This window comes from Onychostoma macrolepis, chromosome 09 (assembly GCF_012432095.1).
Source record: "Onychostoma macrolepis isolate SWU-2019 chromosome 09, ASM1243209v1, whole genome shotgun sequence".
NCBI classification, from domain to species: Eukaryota; Metazoa; Chordata; class Actinopteri; order Cypriniformes; family Cyprinidae; genus Onychostoma; species Onychostoma macrolepis.
The window spans coordinates 12400157-12418893 of record NC_081163.1 but is presented as its reverse complement, the minus strand read 5'-3'; the positions used below and the strand labels follow the sequence as shown (position 1 = coordinate 12418893).

Genomic DNA, 18737 nt, shown 5'->3' with positions numbered 1-18737 from the left:
AGTAGTTAAAATCACCTAATATTAAATGGGACCAAAATCCATTGCTCTACAAATACATCTATTCATCCATTTACTTATATCTATCTACATTATTTCCTCTATTTAAAGTATCACTGTCCATATTTAATGGTGTTGTAGTGTGTCTTACCACTGAGAAACGTTTGTTTCCCGCTGGCTGTCTCAATGCAGAGCTGAGGTGAAGGCCTCTCTGGAGTGGAAACGGAGCTCTTTAAACTGGGCACAAATGTGGAACAGGTGTCCAGATCCCGACTCACGCGCACATGCGAGTAGGTGATGTTGGATTTGGATGGTGTGCAGCCCATGACTAATTATGCTGCTCACAAGCCAGCTTCCATCTGGGGAGCATCCAGAGTGACACAGCCTGCACATTTCAGTGGCACCAAACAAAGACACTTCTGCTCTACTTCAGGGGCCGATCTGAAAGACCCCATGACGTTCCTGATGCACAATTAGGGAGGAGGGGCCAGATGCCCCCTTGAGAGGGGCTTTGAGTACAGCAAAATAAATAAATCAGGAACACTTTAAAATAACTTTCAGTGGTAACATCAACATACACTTTTGCTCAAAAGTTTGGAATAAAGCAGTTGTGCTGTTTTATATTTTTGTGGAACTACGATACATCTATACAGCATTGATTAGAAATAGAAATCTTTTGTAACTTTACTATATATACATTTAAAATAGAAAATTTCAAATTATAGTATTTCACAACATTACTGTTTTTACTGTATTTTTTTATCAAATAAATACAGCTTTGGTGAGCATAAGAGACTTCTTTGAAAAACATTTTTAAAAATCTTTAATTATTCCAAACTTCTGACACTGTACACTGTTATCACATAAATTGTATGAATTATGATATTCTTGTATTTCACTACTGATGTGGTTGGACAAACTAACTTCAAGCATTTACAAAGTGCTACAAAAACAAATTTCCTAAAATGTATAACGTTGATAAAATCTGTGGGCCGATTTTGGTGACTTGCACAAGAAATGCACAGATTACCTTGCATTCTCAACTTCAGACACAGATTTGAGATGACTGATAAAATCACTATCAAAGTCGTTGCAAATAACTTCCTTTGGTTGACTAATTTCATGGTTTTATAAACTACATGCAAATGTCAGCAGATAAATGTTATCAACTGATTGGCAATATAAAAATGACATTTTGTTCAGCCTCATCCACAAAACAGGTGTTTTAATAGAGCACCAATGAGAATACACAAATCTGTGTAAAAATATGGATGCAGGGTTTATTGATTAAATCATTTGAACCCTTTCGCAATCACTTTTTTACATTTATTCATAGTAAAAAATCCACAGGGGTCCAACACGGAGGACACGGCAGGGGTGGCGGATGAAGGGAGGGTGGGCTGGTTGTGTCCTCTTTAGCGTCACATTCTATCATTATCTCATGCTCAAAGTTCCTCTTTGACCCATTTACAGGTCTCAATCACGTGCTGGTGTCAGACATGGACGTCTCCAGCATCATATCGCTCTCGTGCATGTCGCATTCTAAGAGGAAGCGCTGGAAAGCATCGGTTTGTTTGTCAGCGTTGAAAGACTGCGTTTCCAGGCACACGTTCACCTCTTCTACGGGTTGTGCTCTGCTCTCATTGCCTTCGGCAGAAGTGTTGAGCATCTTCATCAGTGCAGGCGTGCTGAGGGTCTTTCTAACTTTGTCTTTAATATCAGTTCCTGCAAAACAAGACAACTTTATAGTTGCAAAGACACGTTGAATCTGTAATTTACGAATTAGATGATGCATACAAAGCATATGGATGGTTGTCTTACCAATGTAAGCATCCGAGTCACTGATATACATTTCAATGCAATGACCCAGCATGGTTACTGAAAATGTGTCATCTCGTTTAAGACCAAGTGCCTAATGAAGGAGTTTAAATGTTTGAAGTGAATCATCATTGATTAAAAAAAAACAGACCAACAAATTGGAATGGTTATATATCCTCACAGTGTGAAAGTAGTCGATGGCACTCTCAAAATCTCCCATGAGGCTGTGCACATAACCGATGGCTGAGTAAGTGGAGGCATTCTGTGGGATGAGGACCAAAGCTTGCCTGTGGTATTCGAGAGCCTGTTCATATTTCCTACACAAATAAGATGAAAGCAATCACTGACCTGATTTTTGTCTACTGCACGTCTAGACAAGCTCGCTATAGAGGCAGTGGAAAATCAGAATCAAACGTTGACGTGAGAGTATAAACGCTGCACATTATTATCAGTTTTTTGTATTTAGTGTGGGTCTAGTTTGCCACTTTTACGTATGCTCAGGTTTCAGTTTTGTGTAGGTCAAATGCTCAGTGCATGTCGTTTTTCAGATGCGGCTATAAATTAATAAATACTTGAAAGAAAAACAAATCCTAATTTAGTAGATTTAGAATTCTGAATATTCTATCAATAAAACTGGGAAATGGAAATTCCCAAACTTAAATACCATGTATGCATATTACAATTCTTATTTTTATAAAATATTTTCAAAAAATTAGTGCAATTATATTGTTATATTGATAAAGTCCGAAAAAAACAACAAACAAACAAACAAAGACAAAAGAAATAATTAAAGAGCCATTTATAATTGTAGAATCATGAGTGGAATGATCTTCACGTGTGAATTGCAAGCCCTTTGATATCCAGTGGGTGGACATGCATAATTCATGAAACACTAGAGTGACAACAAAACAAGCACTCTATTAAAAGTGGAGAAAACAAGACACACAACACAGAAAGGATGCCATGTGACCATGCCCAGCTCATGCTCTTCATTAAAATACCACCCCTGATCATTTTAGAAGTAGACACTCTTTAGTCACAATTCCAGGTTAGTGCGTCACTATGGCCCAGAACCCATCTATTTTAAATGGGATATAATGAGGTACTTCATTGCAATATTTGCCAATATCTATAGTGTAGTGTATGTACACTATCACTCAAAAGTTTGGGTTTTGTTAGGTTTTTGTGTAATGTTTTGTTAAAGTCTCTTACACTCAACAAGGCTGCATTAATTTGATAAAAAAAAATACAATAAAAAGTTGATATTGTGGAATACTACTATTTTGATTTTAAATAATCAAAAAAAAATTAAAATATAACTTATTCCTGTAATGGCAAATCTGAATTTTCAGCAGCCATCACTCCAGTCTTCACTGTCACATGATCCTTCAGTTTTCATTGTCTTTCGACAGCGTTGAGCACGTCGACTCCAGGACAGTAACACGGCTATCTACATCGGTAAGGGATTCTTCCACATCCTTTAGTTTCTGCTCTTGCTCTAACAATGAAGTTTTTACAGATATTCTGTGATATCTCCCTGGCCCAAGACAGTGCCATCCACATTCTGCGTATCTTCAGTAATAACATTAAATCAGAAATCATTATTATATGCTGATTTATATGCTCAAGAAACATTTCTTCTTATCAGTGTTGAAATATTTTTGTGGAAAAATATAACAGCATTTATTTGAAACAATCTTTTGTAAGATTACAAAATTGCAAAAATGTCTTTATTATTAATGCTCAACTTTTTCCACCCTTGATCAACTGAATGCAACTTATTAAAAGAATTTATTTCTGTCAACCCCAAACATTTGAATGGTAGTGTAGGTTATGAAAAACGAAAGTAAATGTACTGTAAAATCAGGATTCTTTCAACTTACTTCAATTTTCGACACACATGGCCCAAATTGTTTAAGAGCGGCTCCCATTTGTCTACTGTCACCTGAAAAGAAATGATTCATTAAAAGAACAGAATGTTTTGGATATGATTCCTACCATGTACCAAAAGTGAGAAATGTGTGACCCTGGACCACAAAACCAGTCATAAGTAGCACGGGTATATTTGTAGCAATAGCCAACAATACATTTTATGGGTCAAAGTTATCTTTTTTTTTTTTATTAAGTATATTAAGTAAAGATCATGATCCATGAAGATATTTTGTAAATTTCCTACAATAAATATATTAAAACTTAATTTTTGATTAGTAATATGCACTGCTAAGAACTTAATTTAGACAACTTTAAAGGTGATTTTCTCAATATTTAGATTTTTTTTGCACCCTCAGATTCCAGATTTTTAAATAGATGTATCTCGGCCAAATATTGTCCTATCCCAACAAACCATACATCAATGGAAAGCTTATTTATTCAGCATTCAGATGAAAAAATTACCCTTATGACTGGTTTTGTGGTCCAGGGTCACATATGGCCATTAAAGTTAATATGCTACAGAGAACAGACATATTTTTTTTTTGTATTGACACAAATTAAAAAGTTACAATCGGTACAAGAATCTGATTTTCTTTTGTTTCACAGGTATTTTCATTGTTTCCTCAATTGAACGATGCACCCAGGAACATAACTCTGACCAAAAACAAGCAGAAAAACAACTAGACGATAGAAGCAACAGGATGGTTACCTCATTTCCAATGGCCTTGATCTTATCCATAGCATCTAAAAACAACTTCTCGGCTGTTTTATAACTGCAACAAAGCAAAACGTTTATCAGCAAGCTTGTACAAAACCACTAACAACTGATGAATGCTTTTGTAATCACTTACTCTCCATTTTGGAAGGCAACCACAGCTACTTCATGTATGACAAAGGGGTCCTCAGGCGCAATGCTGAGGGCCTGGCTAAAGAAACGTTCTGCCAGCTTGGGGTTGTTAGTGAGTCCATACTCCAAACCAATGTACAACATGGGCAAGTGACATCTGCTCAAACAGGAAGTAAGAAAGTTATTTTTTTGGCCTAAACTAGAGGCAAATATGCTTGTCCTAATACTTTAACTGTCATAAGCAATGCAGGTCTACAAACCCTTTCATGAGCTGGGCAGCAGTGAAGTACGCAGCCATGGCCTGATCGTGTTCGCTCTCCACAGCAAACGAGTGGCCGTATGCTATCCATGCCGGTCCGTATGTGCGCTCCAGTGTGGTGGCTTTACTGTAAAAGGGGAATTTGATGTTAACCAAAAGTTTCCTCAGCTACAAATCTACTGCTATCGTTTGCCAGATTTACCACAGAAACATGTTTCACGAAAATGACCTCTATGGGAAACTGAGTTCTGCAGGGTCAGCACTAAAAAGTGGTTTTCCCCCAGCATATTTTCATTTTTTAAATAGGGTAAATAGGGTTACAATACTTTTTCACTTATTTTGTATTTCTTTTGAAGATATGAGTGACTTCTTTAGTAAGAAATATATGTTAGACAACATTATGTGACAATTTCAGTAAAATAATTGAATGTTATAAGTCTCTTATGCTTATCAGGGCTGCATTTGTTTGAACAGAAATACAGTAACTAATACAAAATATTAATATTATATATTAGTTGATTCACATGAAATATTATTACAATTCAAATAAATGTTTTCTATTTTAAGATATTTAAAAATTTAATTTATTCCTGTGCAGGCAAAGCTACATTTTTATTTGATTATATTACTTTTTTCTAATCCTTCTTATATGCTGATTTGGTGCTCAACAGTTGTATTATCAATGTAAAAAAAAGTTTTGCTGCTTAATATTTTAGAAAGTTTAAACAGCATTTATTTGAATTGTTAATTTTTTGTAACAATCTAAAAGTCTTTACTGTCACTTCTGGTCAATTTAATGCATCCTTGCTAAATAAAGTAACCATCTCTCTTTAAAAAAAAAAAAAATCTTACTTTTGAATGGAACTGTAAGTTTACATAATTAAATAAAGTTGTACCTGAGATACCGCCTTGCGTGTTCGTTTTTATGCCCAACCATGAGGTAGTAACAACCAACAGCAAACCACGAAACCTTGAAATGGTTCACAGAGAAAGAAATGATGAGAAAGCAATCAGATAAATCTTAGCTGAAACTTGTGTTATGAAAGAGAATCTAACTCACTGGATTGCTGGGATACAAATCCACCAGTTTATGAGACAGGTAAAACAACTCTAAAGAGACAACGGATGATAAATATTATGATTCCACTTTAAAAGTCGACATTTAATTAAAGCTGAAATCAATATTTAGTCTCATACCATTTGCTTTGCTCAGCTCAACAAGGGTTCCTATGTGCACTGGTAAACAGTTAGCATGAAATGGGTCTTTCACCATAACCCTAGATTTAAAAAAATAAATAAAACAACATCAGAGGATTTCAAACTCTCCCTAAATGTCAAACCTTAGAAACCAATGTCGGTTTTGCAGACTTACATTGAAGTAAGAGAATAGCACATTTTAAAGTCACAGTTGTAATAATGTCGCTCTGCAAGGGAGACGACAACATCCAAGTTGTCCTGGAGACCGTTGACTATTTCTGGGACGACCATCTCGCTAGGTTTGTTATACTGGAAAAGAAGAGTTGCTGATTAGCTCTTCAGTGAGCACTTCAAAACCATTGTCTGAATAAACAGGTACTTCAAATTCTCATAGTAATTTGCGCACGTTCCTTTTTTAAACTGAAGAATAAACACAACAAAACCAGGAAAAATAACGAACAGCATCTGATCAACATGATGTTCAATCAAAGCTTTTTCATATGTAAATCATAGCAAACCATCTTTGGTACACAAATCTTTTACTTCTTTTGACCTAATTTAACCTTACTAGAGTTTCGATGGAAAAAAGGCCTTCTTACCTTCTTTAGCTTATTTTCAAAAAGGAAACGCAGCAATTCCACTTCCTCTTCTGTACATTGTTGACTTAAGGGCAGAGAATCCAAGAAATCTTTCTCTACAACAAAATATCATTTTATGAATTTAAAAGCGTTTACAATTTTTTTTTTGTGGGGGTCCTCTAATAATATTGGTTAAGCTGTAAGCAACTTTATGTACAAAAACTGAGAATTTCAAAAACTGAATGAAAGTATGGAGAGCTTCTCTCACCCTCTTGGGCTGTCAGCATGTGATGGGACGTCAAAAGGTCAAAGGCTTCAAAGCAGTAGACATCCAGTTTCAAGGCCTCTTTGTAGCTAGACGTGGCTAGGGGTCTGTTGTCCATAGCATCATAGATCTTCCCCCGCAGGAGACAGATGGAACTATTGATCTGAGTGAAAAGGCCACAGGGAGTAAAAGATCCTGTCAAACTGTTATGCCATTCAAATACCAAGTTTATTGCTAAAGACCAACTGGACTCATTCAATCAGGTAAATATTAAAAATAAAACATAATAAACACAATCAATGAACAAGAAAATTTTCCAGAAATCAGAAAAAAAAACTATGCAAATTTGATTCTGGAGAAGTCCAGAATAAAAAAATAAATAAAAGAGTTAGGCTCACTGAAGCAGGAGACATTTCCCATTCCTTTACGGTTTCTCTTGAGCCATTATCCTCCTTTACATTCTTCTCCAATATTTTTTTACTGGCTGCTTCCTCCATATCCAGTATGTCTAGAGCTTGTTGATATTCTTTGGCAGCATACTGCAAATTCAATGACAATCAATGATTATATCCTTATTTAGGTTTTCAGAAAAACTGGTCTGTCAGTCATAAAATTACACAAATGCCCCACCCATTGTATGTTCATTTATTAAATATTTTGAATCTGATTACATTTTCAGATACCAATACATTTATTCATTTACATTTACATAGTAAAATCCATTTGACAAATTTCCCCCCCAAAAAAGGCAAAAAATGTATATTGTATATAATGTATTTATATGCAATATCACAATATTTTATTTTATGTGATGCATAAAAGAAAACTTCCATGACATTAATGTAAATACTCACGTGACATCTTGCGGCTAGATACTGACAGGCTCCATATAACTGAAAAACAAAAACAAAAATGAAGTTATAAATAACAAGCCTTGTTTTTTTTACTTTATTCTACTGCATTAATGCACATTCAACATTTCAGCATGACAATACAGTTTTGTAAATTAATTTAGCTTTTGAAGGACTGCAACTCAGAGACCTAAGAAAATATTACTATTGAAATAACTTCTATCAATCAATAGCTTTTACCTTGTCAAGTTTGCGAGATCTGAGCGCATGAGAGGCTCTGTGATACTGTGCTGTTAAATAAAGGCACTGTGCTAACCAATAAATGTCTTGAGGATCCTCTGTAAGGGATTAAACAGTCTGGGATTAGTCCAGTATGCAATTAAGGGTCAAGGTAATTTAATTAACACAGAATATGTTTGTTTTTGTTTTTTAATCTAAGACTTGCACTGCTGTTTGACAGTATCCATAAAGTGTTCAGGAGGATGAAGATACTTACCATGTGATAAGGATGCTACTTTGTCAGCCCAGAACAGAGCACTTTGATACTGTTGCTATAAAACAGATCATGCAATAATTACAGAGAAAAACATAATTTAATTTATATTGTCACTATGAAGATAAAACTTGACTTTATTTAGCAATCAAAAGATGTATGATATCATTTAGCCACATTAGTGCAATTTGACGTGCACACGCCCTCATAGAGGTTATATTACCTATTTATTTCTGAGAATAAAATAGTCCAAAACAACATTATGTCATATCCATTAATAATCAATAATAATGTTATTTAAATACAAATGAGAAAGCTTTCAAACCTGTTAGCATGAAAGTCAGCTGGCTAGCTTCAAAAATACACCCAGGTGTTCCGAGCTTATTGTACTAACTCTACCTTTTTCATTTTCTATAATATTCTGATTATGTAGTATCATATAAACAGATTTATAAAATCAGAAATTAACAAAATCTTATTTGAGGTAAGTTACAAATTAAAGCTACAGTCTTAATGCTAAATATACTGCCTCTTCTTACCTGATCAATGTAGTGTCTCACTCTTTTACGAAGCCTGTCAAGATTCATGGTGATTGTACTGTTTGTCAAATACAAAAAACTGTCATTCTTGTCAAATGCAATAGATTGAAAATGAGTTTTGTAAGACTGCTCCCCTGTATGTAGATTGAAGCCCGCGGTTAGCATAAAACGCGTGTTACATTGATAACACTCCGTACAGAAACACGGATTTTGCGAAGTTCCGTGATTTTTTTTATTATTTGTTTATGGATTGGAAGTAACAACGAAAAATGCAACAAAAATGCAAATTTCAGTGAAAATACATTTTTTACACACTTAGAATATTATAACATACATATAAACACACATAATAAAAATGCAGCAATACATGATAAATACACAAGCTCTCAAACGTGAATGTGAAGCCTCTTTGGATTACAAACACATTGCCGCTCTCTTGTGGTACACAGTAAAATTGCATTGCAAGTTCCTTTCCGCCATTAAAGGAATAGTTCACCCAAAATAAAAATTCTGTCATCGTTTACTCACCCTCATGTTGTTCCTGATACTTTCTTTAGAATTGAGAATATCAGGCAGAATGCCTAAAATCTCATGTTCCACAGAAGAAAGTAATACATAATCATACTAAATCTGTTTTAGAGACACTAAATCAAGTGGTATAATCAGTTATTTTAGTGTGTTCGGCTGCTTCTATTCACTAAAACAAAAGATCAGCCTGTGAAATGGAACTTTCAGAAGAACTGAAGAATTAAAAAAGCTACAAAACGTTATAATATTATTGGCAAAGCTTTAAATCTTCCTATACACATTAAGTTAAGTTGAACAGAATGGATTAAAAAAAAAAAACATTGGGCACAATCCAGGCCTAACTGAGCAACAGAAAAAAAGAGGGAAGCTGTCATTAGGGTGACCAAGAGGCCAGCTACAGTACTGACCGCGATGCAGGGCATTTTGGCTGACATCAATATTCTCAGCACTGCAAATTTGGCACTCAACGAGAAGGAAACCACTTCTGAAAAAGATGAACATTGCATCATTCCTGAATTTTGCTAGAAGCCTTGTAACAAACCTGATTTATATATATATATATATATATATAATTGTGGTCTCAGGACACTAAAATTAACCTTGGTGTCTTGAATGTTTGGTGCAAACCAAATATAACTGCAGCACTACTATCATGCTTCAGGGTTGCTTCTCAGTGATTTATGAAGGGAGATATTAATATTCTATACTAATCATTTTGATTCAGAAGTATGTTGAAGTTCTGATACTGATGGGAGAATGTTTCATAGTGAAAGATTGCAAAGCCTCTTGTTGTCCGAGGATAATTTCCTGTTAAAGAATAACAGGGTTGTTAGAGATTGAGAAGAACATAAAGGGCAATAATTTATTTCTTAACATAAATCTGGTAAACAAAAAAAAACAAAAAAGAGTAACACTGAACCGTGTTGTTACAAGTTCCGCAACAGGGCAGATGACATGTTAGACCTAAAATCACACAAGAACATGGTATGGAGGCATCTTGTTTTGACCACGCCTTTCTTTCATATGTCTCATATTTCATATAATAAAACATTACTGATAATACATTTCTCTCTGTACATACTGCTGCAGTAGATACAGTATTTTACAACTGTAACAATAGTGCTGGTGTTGTGAGCCGCATGCTGTGCTGCCCATGAACGTCTGGCTTAAAATGCGGACATGATCAGCATCAAGTCCTGCATGAGATACACACCCAGACAGATGGGTACATAATCTAAAACGAAACTGGAGAGACTATTCCATAATTCAGACTGTGAGGAGTGGATAGGCAATGAGGACTCTATAGAGTGACACTGATTGCTATGGAGATGAGGTACTAGGTTCGAAGTTATCCACCCAAAATCTCCAAGGGTTTCAGGCTAGAATTGAGTCGCCAGTGCAAATATAGCTGGCCATGTGCATCTGATGGCTCTATAAGAAATCTTGAGTTTCGCACTCTTGTCCTTCCTGTGTGATGTGTGGAAGTCTGAGTCGTCGTTTCCGTCCTGTTTTTCCTTTTGCAAAGCTTGTCAGTTTCAAGTGTTTCTCTTAGTTCTCTGTTATAATGCTTACAAGTCTTTAAAAAAACTACAAAGTCAATGAGGCGACCAAGGCGTGAGTTCTCGCCCAGGGGCAGCATTACTATACAGTTTTGCGTTTTGATCCCATCACGATTGGCCGAGCGTATTCCACAAAGTCGTCGATGAGAACAGGCCATGCTCCTGAAACAAAACAAAACGTCATATTATTAAAATCCAACATACTGTATATGAGTAAAGGCAGCCAATTTATGACTTTAAAACCAATCACTAAAAATGTATAATGTGTCACCTTCTTCATCATAGTTTGACATGTCATCTGCAATCATGTTGCCAAAATCCAGAAGCAAGTTCCATGTGTCTTTGGGAATTGAGCGCTTATGATGCTCCTGCACAAAATAAGGACAGAGACCAGGGAGCATCTAAATTAATTGCAAAAGGAAATTATTCCACTCTGTGGTTAATGTGTTGCGTAGCAGCCAGAAAACCCATTTTAATTTGTATTCAGTGCTAAACAGGGTCAAAGGTCCAAAGCTGTAATGACTTTACCAATAAAAATCTGTTCCAGAGGTCTAGGAACTTAAAACGTCCAGCCAGAACCAGGTTCCAATATGCTACTGCCATCTCTAAATCTGAAATGGGAAAAGACCATTAATACAGACGACTGTTCATTCGTTGTAAGAAACCAGAGTGAAAACCCACAGAAATGCAGAAAGAAAAGGTGCCCTTACCTAAACCTTTTTGTCCAGGATTCTTGGCAAAGTTGAAGGTGAACTGGTAGAAATCTTTGAACTTTCCACTGTCTTTCAGATCCTGTTCTAATCTGGGCAGAAGAGCTCGAAGTTTCTCCGGACTGTCACACCTGTAAATGAAATTATACGTTTAGGGTCATCATCAACCTAACCACTGACTCTTCTCACCATTCATACAAAACTCAAAGATGGATATTAAAAGTGCTGTTAGCGATTACAGCCTGACTTCTTCCATTCTGCCAAATCTAACAATAGAGCTTATCTCAGCAAATCTAAAACATGCAAAATAATTTGAGATACATCAAGCATTTCAGATTGGCTCATTTTTCTGTGGTTCTCAGAGCTGAGGACTGTCACAGAAAGAGGTGTGATTTCTCAAGACACCTTTTTTTCAGTGGTTCAGGTAGTGGGACATTTTGTATGATATTCCCAAAGCACCTTTAATGATATTGCCAGCCACCACACAACCCAAATATTATCAACAGTGCGCATGACTAAATAAAGAAATGATGTCATAGCCCACCCCAGCTCTGTCATGCCATCAATGAACTCTTTCTTGCTGAATTCACACTGTGTTGCTGCACGGAATTTCCATGCCACAACCAGAACACTGATGCTGGCCGGATCCAGATTGAGGTCATCACAGAACTGTTGAATTCCATCGATCCCAATCTTATTCTCATCTTGGGGATCTGAGGGGGGAAAGCAAAAGACTTTTAAAAAACTAAAGAACACTAAGTTTCAGTTTAGTAACACAAACATTTCTAAGAAGAATTCAACATTTAAAGGTGCAGGAGTAAGTTTTTGTTTAGGTTTCGCTGGCTTTTCTTCATCCAAGTGGTTTTGGCCTTCATAATGATATGTGAATGCACCAAGTTTGTTTGTATAGGTCCTGTCATTTTTTCTTCACTCTGTGGCATGCAAGCTGCAGATCTTGTTTTATTGCTCTAACAGGAACATCTTGTTTAGACATTTTATTTTTCCACTCAAACTTTGTCTTTATTCTAAGTTTAATTCCATTGTTTTGTTTAGATGTACGTATATGTTTGGTTAAAGTTGCAATGTACAACCCAAATTCCGGAAATGTTGGGACATTTTTTAAATTTGAATCAAATGAAAACTAAAAGAATTTCAAATCACAAGAGCCAATATTTTATTTACAATAGAACATAGATAACATAACAAATGTTTAAACTGAGAAATTTTACAATTTTATGCACAAAATGAGCTCATTTCAAATTTGATGCCTGCTACAGGTCTCAAAATAGTTGGGACGGGGGCATGTTTACCATGGTGTAGCATCTCCTCTTCTTTTCAAAACAGTTTGAAGACGTGCTGTTTGCTGAATTTGGTCCTGTTCTTGCCTGATATAGGTTTCTAGCTGCTGAAGAGTTCGTGGTCGTCTTTGACGTATTTTTCATTTAATGATGCGCCAAATGTTCTCTATAGGTGATAGATCTGGACTGCAGGGAGGCCAATTCAGCACCTGGACTCTTCTACTACAAAGCTATGCTGTTGTAATAGCTGCAGTATGTGGTTTTGCATTGTCCTGCTGAAATACACAAGGCCTTTCCTGAAATAGATGTCGTCTGGAGGGGAGCATATGTTGCTCTAAAATCTTTATATACCTTTCAGTAGGGCTGCACTATTAAATCGAATGCGATTTCCATGCGCATTTTGTCAGTAAAGCCGGTTCTGTAATCAGCAGTAAATCTCCATCACCTGCTTTCAGATGAAGCAGCATTTACTACACAGAGCCGTAGTTCACTGACAGGCAATCAACGATATTACTGCACGATTGTGAAATCGAAGAAATCGTTTGCGATAATGATAGCTGTTTGCGTAGCTTCTCAGTGAACTACGGCTCTGTTTAGTCAATTCTGCTGTATCTGAAAGCATGTGAAAATACCACATTTAATAACATGTTTTTACTCCAAACTCACTTCATAACATCAGTCGACTGTTTGAACTAAATCCTTCTGTGAGATGATGTGGCTTCTTACACAGAATAAGGCACGCAACATATTTCATAGTATTCAAAGCAGTGATAAAGGCATTGCATTATAAATATACTTTATTATAATGAAAACTATAATAATAAGAACTCAGATAATCCATATATTGTGATAGTCGTGTGTTTATTAGTCACGTTGAATCAATGAAAGCAGTTAAATCTTCTGTTTATTCAGCTACCGTTATAGGCATTTCCTGGGTTTCTTTTTCGGGGTGTATTTGGAGTTTCTGCGCGAGAGCGCCCTCTGGCCTTCGGATGGAAATTTACTGCTGATCACAGAACCGTGCTTCACTGAAAGATACGCATGAAAATCACAGCTTCTGCCTAATTGAGATTTCGATTTCATTTCGATTTATCGTACAGCCCTACCTTTCAACATTCATAGTGCCTTCCAAAACATGTAAGCTGCCCATACAGTATGCACTTATGCACCCCCATACCATCAGAGATGCTGGCTTTTGAACTGAACGCTGATAACACGCTGGAAGGTCTCCTCCTCTTTAGCCCGGAGGACACGGCGTCCATGATTTCCAACAAGAATGTCAAATTTGGACTCGTCTGACCATAGAACACTTTTCCACTTTGAAACAGTCCATTTTAAATTAGCCTTAGCCCACCGTACACGACGGCGTTTCTGGACCATGTTCACATATGGCTCCCTTTTTGCATGATAGAGCTTTAGTTGGCATCTGCAGATGGCACGGCGGATTGTGTTTACCGACAGTGGTTTCTGGAAGTATTCCTGGGCCCATTTAGTAATGTCAATGACAGAATCATGCCGATGAGTGATGCAGTGTCGTCTGAGGGCCTGAAGACCACGGGCATCCAACAAAGATCTTCGGCCTTGTCCTTTACGCACAGAGATTTCTCCAGTTTCTCTGAATCTTTTGATGATGTTATGCACTGTAGATGATGAGATTTGCAAAGCCTTTGCAATTTGATGTTGAGGAACGTTGTTTTTAAAGTATTCCACAATCTTTTTACGCACTCTTTCACAGATTAGAGAGCCTCTGCCCATCTTTACTTCTGAGAGACTCTGCCTCTCTAAGACATCCCTTTTATAGCTAATCATGTTACAGACCTGATGTCAATTAACTTAATTAGTTACTAGATGTTCTCCCAGCTGAATCTTTTCAAAATTTCTTGCTTTTTCAGCCCTTTGTTGCCCTCGTGCTAACTTTTTTGAGACCTGTAGCAGGCATCAAATTTGAAATGAGCTCATTTAGTGGATAAAAGTGTAACATTTCTCAGTTTAAACATTTGTTATGTTATCTATGTTCTATTGTGAATAAAATATTGGCTCATGTGATTTGAAAGTCTTTTAGTTTTCATTTTATTCAAATTTAAAAACGTCCCAACTTTTCCGGAATTCGGGTTGTAACAAAAGTAGAGACAAAATCTTTTTTCCACATTGTGATTTACATATAAGTGAAACTGATTATCTGGAAGAAAAAAAAAAGAGGACAGAGACTTGGTTCAGTCGATCAGTTGTTGATTGGATAGAGGAAGATGTGAATGCAAGCTTACAGCTTAATATAAGAAAAGGGCAGAGTTTATGCGAATGAAATGGTTTGAGAAGTCTGCCATAAATCACCAAAGAGAGTTATGAAATTTTGATTAAACATTACAAAGTCAAAACATTTTTTAAAAATGAAACATACATGGATTATTTAGGATGCATTTCCATTTCATGCCAACTTTAAGCACCCACTGGATAAGAACTATATAAAGTCAACTTGTTTTTATTATTAGTAACTCAGTGGAACTGCATGACACAGCTGGTCGTGTGATTTCAAAATGAAGGCCCTCACAAGAGTGTAAGCCACTCTGAGTAGAAAAGTTAAAAAGCTTTACAATTGAATCATATTTCTCAAAAGTAATAGAAAAAAAATTAGTAAGACTTTTTTAATGAGAAACAAATGACTAAGAGCATTTTTTAGCATGCAGTGATACTCTCAGGCACAGGACAGCGGGCAAAATACATATCAAAATGAGATTAAAACTCACCTTTATATCGATTGTAAAGCTGCTCCAGCTTTTTTCGGTCCACTGAGCCTTTCATGGATTCCTTGTGGTACAAATCTGGGTTCTGAAAGTAGTTGTCGGTGGCCACCTCTAGTTTCCAGTCATTTTGAGTGAGGCAGTATACGGCAGTCTTCTCCCCGGCTTGAGTAAAGGACATGAACTGCCGTACCTTGTCCTTTTGGGAGGATTTTAGTTTATGCTGTGTGGACACAAAAGATATGCCCTCAGACATGAACTCAGACAGACGGAGGAATACACTCAGCAGTGTGTACAAACAGAAAGAGACACAAACGAACATACAGAGAGAGAAAATTGCACACATTCAGGCACAAGACTAAAGCTGACAACTGGAACAACCATAAACAAAGCATTGACCAAACGTCCAGACCTATGTGGCAATTTAAAAGGACATTCTACCGGTTATAGCAAGTTCGACTGAAGCACCAAGCATGTGAGGAGCTGTGACAGGCCACTTGCGCTTGGCATGTAATATGAGATGGCAAGCTCAGGGCGGCCAGTGCAAAACAACCGGGTAACCCTACAGTTATTTCCATCAATGCACAGTAAGCTGTTTTAACTCTAATTCTTAAAACGACTTCAAAGGAACCATTCTGACTTGACCATCACAAGACACAGAACCAGAACACAATGTGCAAAAAGTTTGATAGCCCACTTGAGACATGTTTAGAGGGTATTACAATCTGGAAAATAACCAGGCTGCTATTGGGGGCTGGGTTGAAAGGGCAGGGCTAAAAGACTTACGTGTGACATTTCATAGCTGGGTATGGATGTCACTTAACCCTCATGTTCTGCTGACATTGGCTGCCTGATTGTTTGGGGTCCCAGAGACCCCTTTATTGTATGTGTAAAATCACTGTGAACACTTAAAAACATCAGTGATGTCACTGAATTTATCAATCAGGTTTTAAACTTGGGGTCTCAATGACACCACAACAGCAATTTGCATTGTTTTTAATGTAAAACTATTTAACCATAACATCAAGTTGAAAGCTTGTTTATAATCAGATCTGTTGCATTTTGCAAAAGTCATGATGTTTAAGCTGATTGTTCGATGTTAAGTACGATTTTGGTGTATTAAAATAGGGCTTGGAGGGTCTCTAAAATCCAAAACAGAGCATCAGGGTTAACAGCATGCATGCTTGGCTAAAGCACAGAATAATAATAATCCTCAGATGCATTGTGCAGTACATAGTGCATGATTCCAGTACGGATAGACTGAAAGGTATATGCTGAACTCCCTAAATATCAACAACTGACCTTCCTGCCCATACAAAACATACACACAATTATGATCATTCTCGGTGCGACACGCGCAGACAACAACTCGTGCAGGACGCGGAATATCTACGTTTGCCAGAGCTTCTCCGTCGAACACAGGAGCAGAAAACGTCAGCAATATTTTTAATTTCTATGTCACCTACCATTTTATCACCCGCTGTTTGACCAAATTGATACCCAATGCTCCCATGTACAACTGCGCATGCGCGTAGGCATCAAGGGAATGCGCTAGAACACCAGTGAGTCTGCGCGGTAGAAACAGTTACGTATTGGGAGTTGTAGTACGTAAACGTGCGTTCTGTAGTTCGGAGTGTGTATAATTAAAATCTCTCTACCAGAGATGATTAGCAACAAATTAAATGTAGTAAACTACATTTAACTACATTTTCTATAGCTGTTCCTCTCTCTCGTACAAACTATCGCATGAATCAATTCATTCAGCTGAAATTCTTCAGCTGAGATTCACTCTTTCTGATTCATTTTAGAAAGTCTATTCGGTCAGACGGTTCATACCTGTTATGCATCTATTCACAAAGTATTCATTGATTAATTTGAGATTCTGACGTATTTTTGATTAGAAATATTAAGTAGTGTATGAAAGCTAGTTTCTACCATGGGCTTTTGCCGCTCTAAATGGTAGTCTCGTTCGTACTTTTTAAATAAAATTGTAAAAATGTATACCCTCAGGTTGCGGCACACGTGTTTTTGCTGTGAAATATTAAATTATTTTTTATAATGTAAACATAAAAATAACTTTACTGGACTAAAACATTTTAGGTTTATTATGAATGCAGTATGATACACCAGGCTTTTGAGGAACATTTATTTGTACTTCTCTCAATCATCATTGTATTGCATTGATTATGTTTTACGTTTATTTGATGTTATCAGTGGCATTGCATTATATGTTTTTATGTCGATCAATTGTATAGCGACAACTGATCGATTGAAACTCATCGATTTACACATGCTCTGAATTTCATCTTACTTTTTGGCCATATTACTACTATTTGGCCCTCTGAATAAAACTTTAAAATTAAAATAAATTAAAATAGCCTAAATTAAAATAAAATAAAGTAAAATAAAATAAGTTTTTTTCTTCCTCAAGTGTGAACTCCATATAATATATAGGACATAAAAGCATTTCTTTTTGCAAACAAAAGGCATTTGCAAACTATAATACATACAAATATACAATATATATGTATATATATATATATATATATATATAGAAATACACACAATGCTTTTAGGCATGAATACATGTTCAAGGCGATCTGCTGAAGTTCAAACCGAGCATCAGAATGGGGAAGAAAGGTGGTTTAAGTGACTTTCAATTTGCTCTGAAAAATGGTCTGAAAAAGAGAAAATATCCAGTGAGCAGCAGTTCTGTGGGCGAAAATGCCAGAGGTCAGAGGATAATGACCAAACTGGTTTGAGCAAAAGGTTGCCTGGTCTGATGGGTCTCAATTTCTGCTGTGACATTCAGGTGGTAGGGTCAGAATTTGGTGTAAACAACATGAAAGCATGAATCCATCCTGCACAATATCAATGGTTCAGGCTGCTGGTGTGGATGTAATAGTGGGGGATATTTTCATGGCACGCATAGGCCCATTAGTACCAATTGAGCATGGTTTAAATGCCACAGACTACCTGATATTGCTACTGACCATGTCCATCTCTTTATGACCACAGTGTACATACTTCCAGTTTGTGACATGTTACAAAGCTCAAATAATCTCAAACTGGTTTCATGAACATGAGAATGAGTTCACTATACTCAAATGGCCTCTATAATCACCAGA

At 36.5% G+C, this 18737-nt stretch overlaps 2 protein-coding genes across 4 annotated transcripts; both read right to left on the bottom strand.

Annotated features, from left to right (window-relative positions):
• Nucleotides 1-804: 804 nt before the first annotated feature.
• On the bottom strand, nucleotides 805-10017 carry cdc16 (cell division cycle 16 homolog (S. cerevisiae)). Its single transcript, XM_058787639.1, has 18 exons — nucleotides 8777-10017; nucleotides 8241-8295; nucleotides 7985-8082; nucleotides 7748-7786; nucleotides 7292-7432; nucleotides 6897-7056; nucleotides 6650-6744; nucleotides 6226-6359; nucleotides 6051-6130; nucleotides 5914-5963; nucleotides 5750-5823; nucleotides 4855-4980; nucleotides 4599-4751; nucleotides 4457-4520; nucleotides 3699-3760; nucleotides 1997-2132; nucleotides 1819-1909; nucleotides 805-1722 (listed from the first exon to the last, which is right to left on the bottom strand). Exons 1-18 carry the CDS (start codon nucleotides 8939-8941, stop codon nucleotides 1478-1480), a joined length of 1968 nt encoding a protein of 655 aa, XP_058643622.1. The 5' UTR covers nucleotides 8942-10017; the 3' UTR covers nucleotides 805-1477.
• Nucleotides 10018-10152: 135 nt separating this feature from the next.
• dcun1d2a (DCN1, defective in cullin neddylation 1, domain containing 2a) lies at nucleotides 10153-17167 on the bottom strand. 3 transcript variants are annotated; one of them, XM_058787640.1, is made up of 7 exons: nucleotides 17076-17167; nucleotides 15616-15832; nucleotides 12118-12286; nucleotides 11574-11704; nucleotides 11392-11474; nucleotides 11135-11231; nucleotides 10153-11025 (listed from the first exon to the last, which is right to left on the bottom strand). In XM_058787640.1, the coding sequence occupies exons 1-7, from the start codon at nucleotides 17076-17078 to the stop codon at nucleotides 10946-10948; spliced, it is 780 nt and encodes a 259-aa protein (XP_058643623.1). In that variant the 5' UTR covers nucleotides 17079-17167; the 3' UTR covers nucleotides 10153-10945. The 3 variants fall into 3 exon arrangements, with proteins under 3 accessions (XP_058643623.1, XP_058643625.1, XP_058643624.1); XM_058787642.1 differs by lacking the exon at nucleotides 17076-17167 and adding an exon at nucleotides 17003-17031; XM_058787641.1 differs by lacking the exon at nucleotides 17076-17167 and adding an exon at nucleotides 16051-16861.
• Nucleotides 17168-18737: the final 1570 nt, after the last annotated feature.